Raw genomic sequence first — 21,603 nt, forward strand, 5'->3', positions numbered from 1 at the left:
TAAGGACAAAAGATGAACCAATACAACAGCAATACTTACAAGACAATAGGTTGTAAATTAACTGTACAACTCAAGGCTAGGGCTGAATTGGGGTGGAGGAAAAGTCATAGAAAAATGAGGGAGTAGGTAACAAGTTTGAGAAGAAATATACTCACTACCTTATGTATGTAACTCCTCAGTACATCACCTTGAAAATAAAAATTATTAAAAATAAAGAAAAAGAAAAACACAGATCTGTGAACTTACAAAGTTTATCATAGAAAATGAAACTCAAAATTTTTATAAATAAAATAATGAACCTACCATTAATATTTTAATAAATAAATATAATATTGTTTTAATTTCACACCAACATTTAATTAAGGAATTCCTAGCATCCCATTTTATATATGAAGAGAGTGAGGCTCAGGTAGTTTAAGTAATTCAGCCATATGGGTAGTAAGTTTCAGAGTCAGGATTTGACTTCTGAGCTGACCTCAAAAGCAGTGTTTCTCACAAGTACTTCCATGTGATTCATTCCACTTGGAGTCTAGGGTCTTCTACTCCTGTGTGTATTACTCCATAGACCCCCAAATGTGGAGGAAATCCCAAAGTACATGGTCACAGTCCCTCTTGATAAGTGGGGACCACACTAAGAGAGAAGGAATGAGAGTAGGCCTTGAGGAAAAACTATGAAATCCTCATCTCAACCACAGGGGAATAATAATACGGGAAGCTTGTCTTTCAGAATTATGATCCCTCTCTTTAGCAGGAAATGTATTAGTGTAACTGACATAATAATTGGGGAAACCTCAGTGCAGCCTAGAGTGAAAGAAAAAAAATGAGGAAAGGGACGAGGATAAGTGTTTTAAAAAAGAGCATTTATCCTTTAGAAATGTTTAATAAAATGTTTACACGAAGATGGTAATCTGCTTTTTATGTATAATTGAGTTTGTTATGGTTTGGTTTTAGGTTTTTTTTTAAGACAGGATATTAAATATGTAGCTCAAACTGGTTATAAACTAAAAGTTCTTCTGTCTTTGCCTCCTGTGTTGGAATTACAGGAATTTTCTGGCATTCTCAGATTAAAGTAATACTTTCAATGATGTATTAGTTAAGATGACATATTCACCCTTTATCTGTATATCCTCCCACCACCATGAGTCCATTTGCCTTGCATTCAGTATATCATTGAGCATACACTGACACTTTGTATTGCCATTTACAAATGCAGTGCTTCATATGCTCACACTTACATACAAGGAGTCACTTCCTGCTTAGATTTTGATTTTGATTTTTTTACAAAAAAATTTCAGGCAAACGGATGTGTGCTGGAGAAGGCCTGGCCCGCATGGAGCTGTTTTTATTCCTGACCACCATTTTACAGAACTTCAACCTGAAAGCTCTGGTGGATCCACAGGACCTTGATACCAGTCCAGTTGTGAATGGGTTTCTTTCCCTGCCCCCTTCATACCAGCTCTGCTTTGTTCCAGTGTAAAGAATAGCTCTGCTGTCTGCCTCCAGCTGTGCAGTATCAGCAGTTCCCTCCTCTGAGCCAACACTCTTCCCTTCCCTTGTCAGGGATACCTTCCTGTCCTCCCTTCTGTCCTGTTTTCCCCACTCCCTCCAGATCCAGGAATATCCAGTCTCCATTATGGAAGGTTTAGTGTTTCACTGCATAATCAAGCCTATAGTTCCCTATGCTTCATAACAGATTTATTCACCACCCCAAGTGTTGATAGTTACCTAAAGCTGATTTACTTACTAATATGTTAGTTCCACAATACAATAAAATGATTACCAGTTGACAACTCAGACTCATTACTCTGTATTTTCTGAATAAAATATTATTTTTCATGCCAGGGTCATTCTTGGACATTCCTAGTTTGTTCAAAATTAAGTGACTGAATGATACAAACTGGAGGCCCACAATAGCATGTTGTCCATATTATGGTGAGCATTGGGAATGTAAAGGAGAAGAAGGTAGGAAACCCTTTGTCTATGTCACCTGTCATATCTGGAGATGTGGATTTAATGAATAGTAGCAATGTCCAGACCAGCTCCTCCTGTAGGAAATACATAATGTATTACAAATGTGGTATAGAATTTTACAAAATGGTATAGAATTTCCCCTCCTCTCTATTAAAACAATTAAATCTAGCTAGGCTCAGGTGCTCACATCTGTAACCTAAACTATCTGGGAGGCTGACAGCACAAGGATCATGGTTCAAGGCTAACAAAAAGAAAAAAGGTAAGAAGACTTCATCTCAAACAAACAAACAAAAAACTATTGGGTGTGGTAATACATACCTGTTATCTCAACTACTCTAGAAATATGTAGTAAGATGGCTATTCAAGGCTGGCTCAGGGAAGAAATGCAAGATGCTACCTGGAGAAATAATAGAAGAACAAAAGGCTTTGAGTGTGACTCATTTGTTAAAGTGCCTGACTAGCAGATGTAAGGCCCTGAGTTTAGTCCTACCACTGCAAACAAAGAAAAAGAAAAAAACAAACAAATATCACCAACAAAAAACACTTAAATCTGAATGAAATTATAGTGTAAAGACCTATTTTAAACTTAGTCTGTCTATTTATCATCTGTTTGTCTACACTGCAATATATGTGCTAAGAAACATTTCTCTAACAGCAATAATAGCATTTACACTTAGGTTTTCTCATTGACAGAAAGATTTTATCTAATACATATCATATCTTTAAACTTTACTAGTATTTATTCTATATGCCTACAGCTTCTTATTTCTTTTGAAATTCAGGTTCCAGTCAAAGGGCAGGTCTACAATGTGGTCTATATAGAGTGTCATTTAGGCTTCCAGTCATCAGAAAGCGTTAATTACCCTAGTGTATTGTTTGTTTTCTGTGTGCTGATCATACTAGAGTCCCAGCCAGCCATATTATTTTTATTTAAATTTTTTTCCTTTATTGTCAAAGTGAAGTACAGAGGGGTTACAGTTTCATATGTAAGGCAGTGAGTACATTTCTTGTTCAACTTGTTTCCTCCTTCCTCATTCCCCCCTCCCGTCTCCCCCCTCCCCCTTTCCCTCTCCCCCCATGAGTTGTACTGTTGGTTTTCAACAAATGGTTTTGTAAGTCTCGTTTTGGAGTCATTTGTCTTTTTATCCTTTGTCTCTTCATTTTGATAATTCCTTTCCCAGCCAGTCATTTTAAGGGTCTCATGGACTGGTCCCAGCCAGTCATTTTAAATGTTCCTCAGGTGGTTAGATGCGATTACTTTCTAGAAATTAATTTATAGTCATGCCTCATGCAAAAAACAAAACCCAAACTCTACATAGCTGTTTATGTCTGTCTCAATCATTTTAAGAAGTAGGCATATGCACCGTTATCTATGCCAGTATTAGTTATGCCATTTCTTCACATGGTGAGCTTGTATCTGCCTGATATGTCAGTTGTAGAGATGCTGCTTTTGTACATAATAAAAGTATTTGATATAGTGCTTCAATCTGCTTACTAAATCACTAGCTCATTTAAATTTTAATGACCATGTTGTGATGTTACTGTGAACAAGAAAGAAAACCTGAAGTATTTTGTAGCCAACATAGAGCCCTATGTGAATTTATGCTTCCATATCTCTGCTTGTTATTCTTCCAATCATTTGAGTCTCCTTTTTCCCCAATAAGACAAACCAGCAGAAAACACCACCTTTTCTATTGTTTTTGTACCATTTGTTTCACATTCAATCTAAATGATGCCAAGAACCTAAGTTATTATCCCATGAAACTGCAGACTATAAACAAAGTGTACATCTACAATCTAACGGCAATTCATTTCCTTTCTCTTTATCTTAAAATTTTAAATGTAACATAATTTCTCACTCCACTTCCTTTTCTATGCCAACGGGAACATCTTTTTCAGGCAGCTTGTAGTTAACATTTGTGTCTATGTGGATATGCACATTTGTACATACCTGAGTACACAGACACAGATCTACTTATTATACATGTTCTTTATAGATATGCTTTTATAAGTATAATTCTTTGCCAAAATTTACAGGTCCTAGTGCATGAGCTTTGTACAATGTGTTGTTGGCTACTTAACTATATGCCAGAAAACCTTCAGATTATAAATATATCAGACATGATTTTAATATTTAAGCTAATTTCAACTGATATATTGACAAAGTATTTAAACTTATGGTATGTTTTGAGATTTTTTGAAGCATATTACAAAATGCATTGTATGAAGTTTGCATCAAGTTAAACATTGGCATCCTTACATATTTATAATTTCTTTGTGGTTAATCATTCACAGTTACTTCTTCTATCTTTAGAAAATAAGCATTGTATTATCATAACAAAGTTCATCTACTGTGATTATACATTATGGGTTTTTATAACTGTGTGTTTTTTGTACTAGTCCAGGAGCTTCAACTCAGAGCTTGGGAGCTGTTCCAGACGTTTTTTGCTCAAGGCTAGTGCTCTACCACTTAGTGCCACAGTTTCACTTCTGTGTTTTGATAGTTAATTGTTGTTAAGTGTCTCACAGATTTTCTTGCCTGGGTAATTTCAAACCATGATTCTCAGATCTCAGCCTCCTGATTAGCTAGGAACACAGGCATGGACTACTGGCACCCAGCTGTTTTTATTCCTCTCTAATTCTCAATATCTTTAATCAAACATCCCAAACTCTCATTCTATACAACAATCACCACTTTACACTCATTTGCAAGGAGTTCAATACTGCAATAATTATGTTTATGTTTAGGCTATTTCAATAATGCAATGTTTCCACTTCTGCTTGTTTCACAAATAAGATTATATTTAGGTATCTAGTACTATATATGGTATACATGTATCATATTTTTTTATCTTTGGTGCTTGTGCAAGATGTCTCTGTCTTAGGTATAGCAATATGGCCTACAGTTATGTTATTAACATAATGTTTAACTTTCTGTGGTAATTTGGAAGCACTGGGATTGTGCGACAGTATGATGGTTCTCTTTTAAAAATAATTGCAGAGCTAAGACAATATTGGAGAATGTCTGTACTACTTCAAATTCACACCAGTATGTATAAGATTTCTACTTAATCCAAAACTCCACTAGCACTTGTTATGTATTTTCTTTTTGAGAATAACAATTCTTAGCTGTATTGTTTGGGTTAGCTTTTACCTGACCTAGTCTCAAAACTAATTCACAAGGGATTTGAGTTATTGGATGACTACGTTCATAGTCAGTGTGATACCCTAAGTTCAAACTTTAATATTATTAATAAATTATTAATTTATTAAATGTATACACACATATTTATGCAAAAGAAAGAAGATGTGCTGGGTATTAGTGGCTTACTCCTATAATTGTAGTTAAGTTATATTGGAAGGTAAGATCTGAGAATTGCTGGTTTTAAACCAGGGAAGGAAAGTCCATGAGACCCTTAGCTATAATTAGCCACTAAAAAACTGGAAATAGAGCTTTGTCTCCAATGGAAGGGCACTAGCCATGAGCAAAACTACTCAGGGACACAATCCAAGTCCTAAGTTCAAACCCCCGGGCTGGCACAAAGAATAGAAGAGATAAGATAGTAATGGGTGATGTTGCTCACCATTCTTCCTCTAGACACACTCAATAGACTCTCTTTACTCTCACAACCAACTGGTGACAAAGCTGCTGTGGAAGTAAATGCTGTTGAAAAGAAGTTTTGATTTCATCAGCAGTCATGAGTGAGTCCATACTGAGGGAAAAGGAGATCCATGGACTGTAGAAGTAGTAGCCCCGAGGCACACGCAGAGGGCACTGAGGCCTGAGCACATTCCATGCAAGGACTCCTCCAACGCAGTGGAAAGCCAGCTAGAGAATCAGCAGACAATAGACAATGCATACATAGGAACCTATGCTGAGTACTGTAACACCCAAATATCATATGTATGTATTATTAATCTATCAGGAAGAGCAATATGACTACAGTATTTACAAAGAAATGGATTGACCTGGAAAAAAATTCACCTTGAATGAGTTCAATAAGCCTCAGAGAGACATAAATTGCATGCTTTCTCTCATGTATGGAAATTACACTTAAACTATAAACATATATTAATACACATACAGGAACACATACAGATATACACAACCACACTCAATAAAACATGGTTTCCATGGTGTAACTCTTTGAACATGTAACAGGCAGTTCACTGAAATGAATACTAGGAAGCTGATACATGTCTTATGTGAGCCAGGGTACGATGGAATGGTAGGAGCAGACTCATGGACTCATGGAGAGAGAACTAGCAAGTGTATGCTGTCTTGCCATGCCCTGAGAATGGAACCAGGAAACTGGAAGAGAATCATGGGAATTGGATAGATGGGAGAGAGAGGGAGAATGAGGGAAGCGGTAACTGATCCTATGCATCACACACATAAAGGGGTGGGTTACATGAGAACTCCTTAATACAACTAGTCAAGGAAAATAAATAATGTTTCTAATTATAGTCAATGAATTCAAAGAGGCCTTGAATAACTGAATGAGTTCAAAGAGGAGCACCTACATAACACAAAGAGGACATGGATGATAGAAAGACTGGCTCAAGGAAGTAGTGCTGTGGCTGAAATGGAAGAGGCTTTCCTTGAGCAAAAAAAACCTCAGAGACAGCGCCAAGGCCCAGAGTTCAAGCCCCAGGACTGGAAATAAATAAAAATAAACAAACAAATATACAATAAAGAATGACTCAAGGGTTGCAACTTTCTAAATGAAAGTGAAGTTTTTAAAGCACAATAAATCAAATAAAGGAAAATACTTGGGTGAAAGCCCTACCAATGGCAGAACGAAACCAAATAGAGGAAATCGGGAATGCAAGACAAGTGGTATGAATTCATATATTCAGCGACCAGTCAGAAGAAAAGCACAGAGAGACAGATGCAATATAGACAATTAGAAAACTTGTCCAGGCACTTAGTTTTTCCAACAAGTGGATTAGAGGAATCCAAAGACACACTTGCAAGATAAGACAGGTACCACAGGCAAGAAGGAAAATCTATCTGCATAGTAAACATGTCTCTTCCACAAACCTTAAACCCAGGGTGGGGATTTGGGAAAATAGAGACTACTTTGAAGTGCAAGGTTGACTCTAAACAAAAGTGTGTTTTTGCCCCTCTTGTCTCAGGGGGTTACAGAAAGTGCAGTCTGCTAGGACTAAGTTAGTTGCAGACTCAGGGAATCTTAGGATCGCTTGCACCAGTGTCTGTGTGAAATCTGAACAGAAGAGTTGGTGGTGGACAGGGAGAAAGCCTGACACAGGATCACAGTGAAGTTTCAGCAGTTCAAGCAGTGAAGGATGCAGTGGGCAGAGGCCCTAAGGTCATGGTGCAGAACAAGCACTGAGCCCGTGGCTGGGTCAGGGAGAACAGTCAGAGGGCTGAGTTGACTTATCTTCAAGTCTTCTGATGCACATAAAGTAAATACAGTAATCAAGTGTTTGTGATAATCAGTGGTAGAACAGAAAAGTGATAGATGAATGAAAGCCTAGAGAAGATCTTTTGAGAAATCTCTCAAGTCATTTGGTGACAATCTTACCTTGTGTCCTGGGCTTATTCCTTAGGGAAATATTTAAAAACAAATTTAGACTGCTTGTTGGTCTCAAAGTTCGTTCATAACTTTTTGTAAGAGGAAAAGTTCATGTGGTGTCCTCATTTCAACACAAACAAGATGAAGGAGAGAAGGGACATCTATTTCTCAAGGCATAAAAAAATGCTACTTGGTGGCTCAAGCCTATAACCCTAGCTACTTTGGAGGCTGTGATCTTAGGATCATGTTTCTTGGACTTTTATCTCTAATTAGATCCATAAAAGAGCTGGAATTACAGCTGTAGATGAAAGTAATAGGACACTCACATAGAGCAGAAGAAGTTTCGGGATACTGCCCAGCCCCTGAGCTCAAGCCCAAAAGCAGAAAATAAATAAATAAAAAAGATGCAAAATAGTATACAAGTTTGGAAGAGAGACCCTTTCCCTCATTTTTACGACCGAGAGGACCATGGAGAACAGAGGGTCATTTGGAATCTGCCTTGGCATAGTGACTGATTAACCAAGATGGGATGGCAATTTGGTATACCACTCGTAGTCTCCTGGCGAGTTGGGAAAAGTACGTGGGAAGGTGCTGCTAGGAGGATGAGGAATCCACATTAGTCATTTAAATGCCTAAGCAAGATGATTTTTATGTCTGTATTTATTTTAGAATGAAGAGCGTGTTTATGTGTGGCCCCATGCTGCCGTGAGATCAAGGAGACTAGCATCACACAAGGTGAACACCTGCCTGACAGCAGGTCAGGTCCTCCTGGTGGGCCACCCAGGAAGATACTGCCTGGTGTTCTTTATTCTGGAAAACTGTGCCTTGTTCACTCAGCCTGTCTGGGCAATAAATCCTGCTTATTGCTCAGTGAACAACAAATGCTTACTTCTTCCCAAGTGACAAGCGGTGAGAAGAATGGCAGGCTTGTTACACTGCTTAGACATTTTGGGCTTTCTTCCTTTTTCTTTGCTGTCCCAGATTCCCCCTCCTGCCCCTCTTCTAGGCCTACTTTTGAACATTTTTCTTTTCTCTTTCTTGGAGGTACTGGGGTTTGAACTCAGGGCTTTGAGCTTACCAGGCAGATGTTCTATCACTGGAGCCACGTATACCCAAGCCCTTTTTTGTTTCTGTTATTTTTCCAATAGAGATCTGGTGTGTTTGCCAGTCTTACGTTCGCCTCCCTATGTTGCTGGGATTACAAGCATGAGCTACCATTATAGGCCTTGATGATAGTTTGGTTTCTCTCTCATATGGTCCTAAGCTGAAGTTTTTCTCTGATGTTTCAGAAATTGTTCCTGCCATTCTACCTGTCTTCTTCCTCCTCTCAAATGAGATACAACAGATAGTATTCCCAAAGAGAGAGCTAGGCCAGTCCCATATCTCTTAAACTGCCACTAAAAATATGTCTTGCACTTGAGGTTAGAAGACTCCATTGCAGACTAAAATCTTACACATTTTATGGTGAAAAACTTTACTGACTTTCTTCATGAATATAAGGCTTGGTGTGCTTATTTGTCAGATGAGGATATTGTATTGCTGGACATGGTAGCTGGAGGATAACTGGATTACATAATTATTTATGCAGACTTCACATTTTGATGTCCATTGTGGTTATTATAAACGTGCAAGGAGAGGTTATAATTCTCCTTTTCAATAGTTGATACAATGTTTTATAAACAAAGTAATGCGTGTGAATTAAAAAAAAAATGCCACTTTTCCACAAAAACTCCTGAGCTTGTTTTACACAAAATAAGGTGGTGGGATTCTTCATTCATTTAGAGCCAGCTGGGTCAAGCAGCCGGTTAGTACTCACTTCATTCTACATAATATGCTCCCAGATCTGGGGTCACTCAAATTCTAAAGATTATAAATGCAGACTTTTCTGACCTCTATATTACTTATTAGTTAAATATGTATTTATTTGAATTCCACTGATTACAAACAAAATCAAACATTTAGCCATAGTACACAACTAGCAAATTATTTGTAAACCCATTTGAACTGAATGTCTTCCTCAGGGAGAAGGATATGTAGGAAATGTGTGTTTTAACCTCAGCCCTACCAACTGGGGTTTATGTCTTTCACCAATATCACTTAATATCTAAGACATAGTTTTTAAGCTCTAAAAGGAAAACAATTATTTACCATAGGCAAAGAAAGTTAATAGAATGAAAATGGCTAGGATACCCACATTAGATCTCAGAATCCCTTTCCATCAGGCTGATAAAATGGTAGGTAACTGAGTTTTAACAAGTCTTAATTTTGCATGCCAAGGAAGATAAAAGGCTCTGGTCTATGATCTCACTGTAAGAGGCAATTGCCACTTAATAGGCAAAGATTTAGAGGACTATAGTTTGAGGCCAGCTTGAACAATAGCAAAACCCTGCCTGAACAAACAAGCCAGACATGGGGGTGTGTGCTCCTAGCTTTAGTTTTGTGGAGTGATGGATAGGAAGATCACAGTCCAGAATAGCTTTAGTATAAATAAATATGAAGCCATTAAAAAAATAACCAAAGCAAGGACAGAGGTATATCTCAAAGTTTATAGCATCTTTCACTCAAGAGTGCAAGGCCATGAGTTCAAACCCTGGTACCACAAAAATTAAATTTTAAACTATCTGCTATATTCAATTTAGAACAAAGATGATATCCTTATAAACATACTTTACTTAAACATTGCTTTCCTAACAATGTGTGTTACTTTAGTAGTATTTGAGTCTTTCAGTTTTGCACTCTGTAGTTATTTTTACTTGAGTTTAAACATCCTTGTGACCCAAGGTGACTTAATTATGTGTAAATAATTAAGTAACTAATTCTCTCTATACTGTTGCTTCTTTACTGGGAATTTTAATTGGCAGTAATTAGTTATATAAGAGGATTTCTTATCGTCCATTTATACAAACATTGTTTCTTGTTTTATTTTAATTTCCTTAAAAGGAGAAAGCAAAACCAGCATCACAGCTTTTCTGGTTGTGAATGAAAAGTAGAGAGGCCATATGTCCTCCTGCCATGTCAATAAACCACACAACAAAGGCTTTCCCCTCAGTTATACTGAGTAAGTTTCAACTTTGAAATGATGTGAATATAATTCCAGGACTCTTCTTCAGGAAGCTGCAGTGAACTGCAATGGCCATGAGACAATCTCACTGAAACCCCAGCTCTTCCACAAGAGCCACGCGGCATTGAGAGTCCTGTACTACTGATTCCCCCTCACCTCATTAGAAAAAGAAAAATAACAATAAAAGAAGCTTCCCTTTTTGTGTTATATTATGGCCAAATAACTGCAAATTTGGGTCAGATCTTAATATATATTTGGCTTTCCAAAGTGCATGACTGATGCTAGGAATTTTACACTTTGATTAAAAAATTTTACATATAGTTAGAAATAAAAATTGTTGATTCTACTGATTTGTGGAAAGGTCCCAGTAGTGACAACACATTTGTAAGTGTTGTGTAGAGCAAAAAACAAGTTTAATTATAAGTTTCATAGAACACACAGAATATCCTCAAATCCATCACTTTCCAACTTGCCGCTAATCCGAGAATGATTGCGATTCTAACCCCTCTGTACATCACCTTTGTAAGAACAATAAACAGAAAAATAAAGGAAAAATCGTTTTTGAATAATTTTTTATATATGAAGTCATTAACTTCAGCACTACTTAATCATAACTGTACACTGAAAGCAGATAGTTTGTATTTTAATTTAGCAATATTTAATCACCAACAAGTGCAACGAAACCACAGTCTCCTGTGTGCCCTCTGGAATGAGGGACACGTGTGCAGGTCATTCAACCTTTACCTCTATCATCAGGACAAAGTCTAATCAGAAGAGATTGGGAAGTATCTACCTAATGTATTACTAACTCATTAAGGAGGCATGCCCTACAGTGTTGGGAGCACTATAAAAGGTTTGTGCTGCAAGCTCACAGTACTCTTAGCAGGAAGAGAAGCTTCAATGGGTCCAATAGTTCTCCTGGTGCTGGGTATCTCCTGCCTGCTTCTCTTTTCTATATGGAGAGAGAACTTTGGGAGAAGGAAGCTCCCTCCTGGCCCCACTCCTTTCCCAATTATTGGAAATATACTGCAGCTTGATATTAAGGACATCACTAAATCTTTAATTAATGTAAGTACTCTTCATGTTCCCTTCCCCAGTTTTCTCTGATAAGAGATAAATCAAACCATATTTTAAACCTACTGCTGGAGGTACAATAGCATGATTGAGTATTATAAAGCAAAATCCTTGTAGAAAGTATTATATGCCTGTGATTTTCCAGTTTGTATTTTAATCATCAAAGTAATGTATTAAATGAGTGGGTTCTTGTCTATATTAATCTCAGTCACAAAATTGCAAATGTTATGCATCCTTCTCCTCATCTTAGTCATGTTTATTTATTTATTTTGCTGAATATCCACAGTAAGGAAGGTTTGGTGTTTAAATGTTCAATTCATGAAAACTTATACCTTATTAGACATGGCTTTTGATTCAGAATCATCATGGAAGTTAACTTGTCTGATAAGCAGTGGATGACTGAAAGGAACTATCTGTGAAGATGAGATAATATAAATGCATAAGACCATTTAGGGGAAATCCTGACGGTGTCAGAATCCACTTGGATTGTTGCACACAACCTGTGCCGGGGGCCAAGAATACTGCTTGGTGAGAAATATTTTTGGAAGATGTGTCACGTTCTGGGGCTGCCTCTGTGGGCCTAACCTCTGTCTTCAATGCCCATAGATCCCAAAGTATACTTGGCTATAGAAGCAGCTTTGCTGATTTAAAAATGCCAATTTCTCTGGTTTTTCTCAGGCAGAGATTCTAACAGTAAGAGCTTCACAGGTTATCCCCAACTAGTCATCTGGCTACTGGTTTGTGTTCAAAAGAGAATCAAACATTTCTCAAGCATGGAATGTTCAATAAGCAGAGGTTCAACTACGAGTCTCTATTCACTTTCCATGGGGCTCTAGAAATGAATTTAAATCAGAAGACCTCTCTTTCTTTCTTTGTGAAACAGGATAAGCCTGCTGTGTGTTTTGAACTGAATTTACTGCCTGGGCCATACATGGCACATTGTAGGCCATCTCTAATTGGCAGCTATACAAATATCACTTATAATGCATGAATTTCAGAAACAGAGTTGTATTGGAAAAAGAAAAGAAGCATAAAAAATACAATCATGGTATGCGTTTTACTGAGGCTCACTCTGAGGAGTAAGTAGTGATATCTTTCCCTAGTATTCTTTTTTCTTCTCATTTCAAGTTCTCAAAAGTGTACGGCCCTGTGTTCACTCTGTATTTTGGCATGAAGCCCACTGTGGTGCTGTATGGATATGAAGCCGTGAAGGAAGCCCTGACTGATCATGGGGAGGAGTTCTCTGGGAGAGGCAAAGTCCCAGTGGTTGACAAAGTTAATAAAGGCCTTGGTATGTGTACATCTGCATGTGTGTGTGTGTGTGTTTGTGCGTTGGGAAGAGGATGATGGGGATAATGAGGATGGAAAAAGAGGCCTGAAGGGTTCTGTAGTCAGAGCTTGCCCAGCCCGGTGGCTGCCATCTGTCGTTTCCTCTTCCTTGCTTGTGTTCTCCATCCATGTTTCTGCTTCCCTTCATTCAGGAATTGTTTTTAGCAATGGACACAGATGGAAAGAGATGAGGCGCTTTGCACTCATGACCTTGCGGAATTTTGGGATGGGGAAGAGGAGCATTGAAGAGCGTGTTCAAGAGGAAGCCCGCTGCCTTGTGGAGGAGCTGAGGAAAACAAACGGTGAGAGATGCTTTATATCACTAGTTTAGACAGGGATTTTTAAAAGCTCCATTAATTCTTTTCTGTCTCATATATGGATTCTTTTGTCTTCACATCAGAAATCATGACTGCAATTTCTTTCTTTTTTTTAAGTTGATACTGGCTTGAACTCTGGGCTTTAAATTAGCTCAGCTCTACCATTTCAGCTACACCTGTAGTTCAAACTTTTTGCTGGTGAGTTACTATAGGTTTTATTGATTTGCTAGATTTGTTTTCTTGAGCTGGGTACCAACAACAATCCTTAGAATTCACCGTGGGGAGTAGCTACGATTCTAATCTGGAACCACACCAGTGTCTGACTAAATACATATTTTGACTTTGTTTTTGAAGAGCTAAAGAATAATGCTTCCCTCCTAAAGTAAGTCAGGGTACCTAGTGTCGTCACTACATGGGAGTGATTGCTAAATGAGCAGGGTGGTAATGACCCTGTTAGCCCTCATAGATCCCCACATAGATGTCAGAGTACGGTACCCTCATTTTCATGGACATTCCCATGATTCCCCAGTACCCATGCTTCTAATTAGGGATCACCATGGTGTGGTATAAAATATGATTTAATTTCTTATATTGTCTTTGTATATAATTCACATCCAAAATTATTTCTTTGCAAACAAAATGCAATTGATACAGTTCAACATTAGTTATTCTTTCTTACCCAGTATGTTAGAGTTTTTGTTTACATATTTTAGTAACTTGTTGCTGTACTGTGAATCTGTAAAACACACTAATTGATTACATGATTCAATTAGCTAGATGTAAACTGTGATGATCAGTTCTTTATTCAGTCTCTTTTTAGTATATTCTAGCTCATTTTTCAGTTTTGCCTATCAATTTTCTCAATATATAATAGATTTTATGTTTAAAGTCTCATGGTAATCACTCCCATAACCAAATGTACAAACCTATAATCACAATGGTTAGGATTATGCACTGGTTTCTAAATGACCTGGTTTTTCAAATAATTCTTCCAAGTAAAATGAAAGATTCAGAATCAAGCTTAACCTATGAATGCCACAAACATACAGTCATAGCAATGCAACAACTTCACAAATAACCATTTCTTTCATAGTTAAAACAGAATATGTCTGAGATCTTAGGCTCAGTTGAGTGTCTAAGTAGTCCACATACATGCAACCAAGTCAATGACCATTTTATCATTCTAACAACCCACACCAATTCACAACTCACTATTTAGGTTCTATGATTAAAACTCACTAGCACCTTAAATCTTTATTATTTTTCATGCTAATTTCACTGTAGGAAGAGTTAAAAAAATGATCATTTTCTTTAATTTATTTGTTAAATGATAGCTAAAATCTCAGAGAGACAACCATATATATATATGCATATGTGTATATGCATACACACACACACACACACACACACACACACATATATATGGTGTATTATGTACATCAAGATCCAAAAGTTCAGCCTTTATTTCACCCTGGTGAGTAGTCAGGATTCTAGTCAGGAACCACACCAGTGTCTGACTAAATAGATGTTTTGATTTTCTTTTCTGAAGACTTAAAGAACAATGCTTCCCTCTTAACATGATTCAGGGTACCGAGTGTTGCCATTACATGGGAGTGATTGCTAAATGAGAATTTTGGTGTTTGATTAGACTTAATGTCTACTTATTTTCTAGGGAGAGGGAATTTACTTTTAAATACTGAACTGAAAAAGAATGCTCCCATTTCTTAATTTTGGTTTCCTTTACCTGACATTTACATTTACTAAAGGGTTTAAATTTAGTTATTTTTTTCCTTGTACAATATGAATGCATTTTGCTTTTTACTTTGATTCCTTCTAGTATTTGAACTCTATTGCAGTCTCTCTGATTTCACTCCATCATTGATTAGACAAAGGTATAGATACCTGATAATGTCTAACCTTCTTTCTCAGTGCTGTGTAGCATATGATCTTTTCAAACAGATATATTACCATTCTGAATGATTGACTATTAGGTATACAAAAGTGTTCTTTTTCCAAAGTGGCTTACATTTGGGATTGAAAAACTTTTGGTAAAGGCAATTGATATAATCTGCCACTGTTTTACTGGTTAGTTTGTACTGGCCAACCGAGGCTTCAGGTACAGTGATATGCCAGTTTAATTCATATTGACTATTTGGCTGTTAGAGGAATCAGTGTATAAAACAGTAATACAAATTGGTGGAGATGACAAAGGCTAAGTATTTCATATGTATGTTTCAATTTGTTTCTCATTCCTCAGGCTCACCCTGCGACCCCACCTTCATCCTGGGCTGTGCTCCCTGCAATGTGATCTGCTCCATTGTTTTCCAGAATCGTTTTGATTATAAAGACCAGAACTTACTCAACTTGATGGAGAAACTTGAAGAGGGTGCCAAGATTGTGAGCTCACCATGGATGCAGGTGATGTCAAGATATTTTCTTCCTAAGAAAACACTTTTTCTTTTATTTCTTAACAGACCCTAATTAAATAGTGAATAGTAAGGTGAATACCTGGACATGACATTGCTACATAAAGAACCAAAGGCTGCTATTCAGGAAGTTACTGCCTATGCCAATGTGTTCTAGTGATTTTCTTTTTCTATTTTTGTAGTACCTTCAAAGTTTCTGGTTTTATATTAAAATCCTTGATCAACTTTCAGTTGATATTACTACAGGGAAAGAGATAGAGATCTAGTTCATTTTCTGTAGTTCCAAAATGGACCAATGAATCTTGTTGGAATTGGTTTGGGAAGCAGGGATGGATGAGAGAGAGTAGCAGAAGAGCTGAGGCTGATCTAGATATACTGTATGGCCAGACCCTGCTGACTTGTCCCTAAAATGCTACATAATTATCAGACTGAGACCAAGAAGATCAAGGATTGAAGCCAGGGCAAAGATGTTTGCCAGACTCCATCTCCCAGATAGGCAGCAAAAAAACAGGGCAGGAATTGTAAGGCAAGTAGTAGAGCGCCCACCATGAGCAAGAAAGCCAAGCAAAATCTTGAGGCCAGAGTTCAAACCCTCATACTGTCATCAAAAAGAAAGTGCATTTCAGGTATATATGGATATGTCAACATGAAAGCCTTTGACAACTAACTGATGCTAACAAAAATGGAAGAAAAAGAATGTTAAGTAACATCTGAGAATGATGTCTAAGCCTAAATTCTATACCCACTGAAAAAGTACAAGTGTAGGATTGACTGAAGCTAATAAATTCAAACAATTAATTTGATATTTCCCATTAAATCCCAAAGTGATATTCCTATAGATGGCTTAGTTCAGTTCCAGAAAGATGCCTAGTGGATCTGTGGATATCCAGGTCCTTAGTGAAAGCTTACATTTCCCACAGATTTGTTTTCCAGACATCTGGTATTCATGTGATTACTGGGCAGACATATTTTTCCTCAAAGACGAAGCATATTGGGAAAATGGAAGCTACTAGAAATCACTGAGTAAAATCAGAGTGTTTGATGATTGTGATGTGATCCTAGATGATGAGGCAGCCGGGTTACAAATGACAAAATTGAATTATGAAAGAAGCCTCACAATGTTTTCCCTTGTACTGATATGGTTTGGTCTAAATTCTATGAAAATAATAACTATATGAACATGAAGGAGTCATTTATTTGCTCTGGCATGAGGCTGAGTTTTATGCATCCTTAAATCCCTCTCCTTTTATATGTTCCATCATTTCCCTTCTAGATGGAAGCCACAGGACATTTCCATTTACAGCCATGTTTTCTGTAATATGTACAGTATGTATGTGCAACTATATTTTTAAAAATATTGTTTTTACTTTAGATCTACAATCTCTTCCCCTGTCTCATTCATTATGTACCAGGGAGTCATAAAACAATAGCAATAAATTCTGAGTATGTAAACAGTTATATTTTGAAGAAAGTAAAAGAACATGAAGAATCACTGGATGTTAACAATCCAAGAGACTTTATTGATTGTTTCCTGATTAAAATGAAACAGGTAAAATGTTAAAAATCTATACAGTTATTTGAATCCTTGAGCATGTTGTGACATATTAAATAGTGTTTGCTACTAGAGATGTTTAAAGAGTCAAACCAGCAGTGCTTGAAAAAATAAGTTAGCAGTTATAATTGAATCTACACTAAACATCCTGGGAAACTGAAAATTAATTTGTTAAATAAGAAGAATACATTTACTGTTTTCTTTATGTAAAAATAATATGACAAGGAGAAACAGAATGCACAGGGCAGGTGAAATAGAAACAATTTCCATGCAAAGTTTTGTGTCATTCATCATTAATATACACAGTATACTATAGAAGACCTAATTAAGGTGTTTTTCTATAAGTCAGAATTGGCCTTGATGAAATAATTCTGGAATGATATTACATACTACAATCAACTAATTAAAGTTGATTCCTTATTAGTTACTATGGGGATTCTGTAACAAATTTGTGACAGTCTAGTATGAAATTATGCTGAATCAGCTTCTGATTACTCATTTAGTTCTCCTATCCCTTCCAATTGCATCCTTATTAGTTTTTTTTTTTGTCCCAAATTACATCTTTAATACATTGGGTATCTATTGCATTGATCTATGATTATTGTCTCATGTACTGCCTTTAAAAATATATAAAACTAAAAAGAGTTTGAATACAAAAATATAGTATAATTAACTTTCATTTGTATCTGTGTGGTTATATTTAACAAAGATATGTATTTTCATATATAGTTGATTTATTTTTCAATATGCTTTACTTTCTACTTGAAAACTGACTTTCCATAACATGTCTTGTATAGTAGATTTATTCACGAGAGACTCTCTTGTCTTTTATTTTATCTTAGGAGTATTCATTTCTTCTGCATGCTGGTAGAATATGAGATAAAATTAGTGTTTTCGTCCATGGCATAGAAACAATAAATTTTCATTCATTTAGATTTTCATTAATTTTTTCCACAGAAAATAAGATTATAATATGCTATGTGCCTTGCAACTATTTAACCTCCAAATTCATTTTGACTGATAGAAGTTTTAATATTGGTAGTTGTGGAAACTATTCTAGAGTAATTTTACCTTATGATTTATGAGTAAGTATAACTGGATAACCATAGAAAAGTACATAAGGTTGAAATTACCAAAATTTGTTTATCGAGATGATCTTAGAATGCACATGAAATTGATATTGTCAAAGGAGACAACGTCTTTCCTAGAAAATACAAATGATGAGAGGTTCAGTTTATTTTAATTATTTTATTACATATTATTAGACATACTACAAGTTATCTTGATATTGTGAAAGCATGGTAGATTTAATTCTGGCCCAAATAACAGCCAGAAAATGATGCAATTTGATTATTTAATGATTTCCTCATTCAAAATTTAAAACTGCAATCTGTTGACAACTTAATCTCATACCTTCTTCTCAGTCTCTGTCACTGCTTTATCCATACTCTCTCCCCTTTATACCACGACAAGCTAATGTGAACACATTTTGTTTTCATGGTTTAGTGTCTCTTCAGCTCATGCGTTTCTAGTCATTCCCTCACAGGTTCTCTAGACCACCTGACTTGGAGCTTCCCATAGGCTGGCCCATCTTGTTTGTATGAAGCCATTCTTACTCCTTGTGGCTCCTAGGTTTTTCCCCACTTTAACAATTTCACAAGCAATATTGAATATATATGTAAAATTTTGATACAAGAAATAAAATTGCATTGGGGAGCTCATGGCTGTAATCCTAGCTACTCAAGAGGCTGGAATCTCAGGATCAAGGTTTAAAACCAGCCTGAGCACAAAAGTTCCTGAGACTCTTATCTCCAATTAGCTAGCAAAAAGTTGGAAGTGGAGTTGTGGTCAAGTGGTTTAGCATTAGTCTTGAGCAAAGAAAAATATCAAGGACAACACCCCATCCCTGAGTTCTAACCCTAGGATCAGTAACATCATCAACAACAAAAAGGTTTAAATCCGGGCTGGGGATATAGCCTAGTGGCAAGAGTGCCTGCCTCAGATACACGAGGCCCTAGGTTCGATTCCCCAGCACCACATATACAGAAAACGGCCAGAAGCGGCGCTGTGGCTCAAGTGGCAGAGTGCTAGCCTTGAGCGTGAAGAAGCCAGGCACAGTGCTCAGGCCCTGAGTCCAAGGCCCAGGACTGGCCAAAAAAAAAAAAAAAGGTTTAAATCCAGAGTCTTGCTTCAGGCTTATAAGTTTCCTACTTCTGTTACTCACTTTTCTGATCCTTTAAAATTGGAGAGAATTAAGTTATTGGTAGTTTAAATGAGTAGTGAGTTTGGTGACCACAAATACAGTCTCAGTACCATATCAGTTAGAATATGGACAGCACAGTAGCCTTGAATCATTACTCTCATATTGTATACCACTCCATTATGTCATTGTTCATTTATCTTAGTCCATTTACTCTCCAGGTTTACCACTCTGAGATACTGTAGATTCATTGTCATCACATGTGCTGGTAAATAATATAATTGTGTTAAATCCTAGGAACAAGAAAATCACAAGGAACCATTGGAATTCACTAAGGAAAATTTGACAGTTGTTACATCTGATTTATTTGGTGCTGGGACAGAAACAACAAGCACAACACTGAGATACGGCCTGCTACTCCTGATGAAGTACCCCCATGTCACAGGTATACAGGAAAGATGCTGCTAGTGATTTTCATTGTCAGATATGTCTCATAGTTCAACATCCTGTGCCAACAGTTGTAATCAGACAGAAGTGATGAGAACAAGGCAGGGGGAAAGGCAATAAGACTCTGTTCGGGTGTCTGGGTTTTATGTCAGGTAATTGTTGGAAAACAGCTCTAGCATAAGTTGACATAAATTAGACCAAAATTTCCAGCTCTTACAGTAAATAAGTTCTTTCCTTATCCTGTACCTTTCCCCATCTTGACAATTCTAATGCTGCCATAGGCCATAGAGAACTCCTGTCAATGATGCATAAGTTGATGTCCTAGAAATTAATAAGGATATATGAGAGAAATTCCATTCTGGGACATTTTCTAAAAGCAGAGACACATTAGAAAGAATTAGGGAGGCAGACTCCATGTCTGAAGGAATTTTAGTTTCAGAATTCAATTTCTATAGAACTTATGTATGATAATCTTAGCATTTTTACAAGGGCATCTGTAAATTTTATCTTCTATAATGTTATTTTACATTTAATGAGTTCTACTTGTAAAAACATGCAAGGATTTAGGAAGTAATAATAAATAATAATAAGGAAATAATGTAAATGATAGCTTGTCCTCTGAGTACAAAAAGGAAAAGGAGATAGAAAACAGATAAGAAATCTTTAACAAAATTCTGACACATAGAGTAGATATAATTGTGATAAAGACACATTATGCTTTCAATGAAATATTGTAATAGAACAAGCCCTGAGGGAAGAAAAACCAGGCTATGGCTCTAAAATTCCCATAAAATTTGCTACTTCGAAATAACGAAGTCAAATATCCTTCAGAGTGAAGAACTATAAGAACCTCCATATTCTACCAATTTGATAGAAAATTCTCTCCAACTGTCCATCAAAATAAAGGGAATAAAAACCTTCACATAGCATAAGGTTGTAGGAGTCCAGAACATCAGGATTAGAAAGATCAAGACAACTTTCAGAAAGATACAGCTAGGTCCTATGTAATGAGAAAATAGAGATTGCACTAGAATATCAAGTATGACTACTACTTATGTATTGATGAAAAAAGTGGGAGAATCAGACTTCCATATCAGCCATTAAATTATATACTCCATTTTCTCTCCCTCTTTTTAAATAAAATATGCTTAATGCATTCCATTCATTTACCTAAAAATAAGATATAGAAAATTGTGGACTCCACAAACTGGGAAAGAAAGGTCATGGGTTACTCTGAGACTGTCACTGAGGCTGCTAGAAACTCAACTGAGAAAACTCACATCAGAACAAAGCAGATACAAATGATGCAAGGAGAGAGGGGAGATACTGCAAACGAAGGAGAAATGGTCAAGTATCTCAGATTTCCCACTTACTGACCATGCTAGAAGTTTTAAACACCTATTTGTGTATTTGCAAATAAATCTACCTCAGGAAATGGAAATTCATGAACTGATATGAAAGACAAGGGAAGAATAATCAATGGAAAATAATCCTAGTTTCCACCCAGGGAACAATATTTCTGTAGCCAGAATGATTGAAACTGTGCCCACTGGTTTAAAACTCAAATATTATATCTCATATATTATTATTAATGAACAGGAGAAATGTGCATTTATATCTCTATGTGTCTATTTATAAATGTAGCTAAATATGTAAGACAGAGCTTTGAATGCACATTTTGATCTC

At 36.6% G+C, this 21,603-nt stretch overlaps 1 protein-coding gene across 3 annotated transcripts in view; it reads left to right on the plus strand.

The window, feature by feature from the left end:
- The window catches only part of LOC125346233 (cytochrome P450 2C5-like), a 66,991-nt gene that overhangs the window by 40,554 nt on the left and 4,834 nt on the right, over positions 1-21,603 (plus strand). Inside the window, exons 1-6 of one of the 3 annotated variants that reach the window (XM_048338630.1) lie at positions 11,473-11,640; positions 12,775-12,937; positions 13,128-13,277; positions 15,550-15,710; positions 17,091-17,267; positions 19,768-19,915. The exons of 1 other annotated variant lie outside the window; for it this stretch is intronic. In XM_048338630.1, the coding sequence (XP_048194587.1) occupies positions 11,473-11,640; positions 12,775-12,937; positions 13,128-13,277; positions 15,550-15,710; positions 17,091-17,267; positions 19,768-19,915 (967 nt within the window). Of the gene's footprint in view, positions 1-1,295; positions 1,489-11,472; positions 11,641-12,774; positions 12,938-13,127; positions 13,278-15,549; positions 15,711-17,090; positions 17,268-19,767; positions 19,916-21,603 lie in introns of those variants that run through there. One more of the 3 variants, XM_048338629.1, reaches the window with a different exon arrangement.

This window comes from Perognathus longimembris, chromosome 2 (genome assembly GCF_023159225.1).
Source record: "Perognathus longimembris pacificus isolate PPM17 chromosome 2, ASM2315922v1, whole genome shotgun sequence".
Taxonomy (NCBI): domain Eukaryota; kingdom Metazoa; phylum Chordata; class Mammalia; order Rodentia; family Heteromyidae; genus Perognathus; species Perognathus longimembris.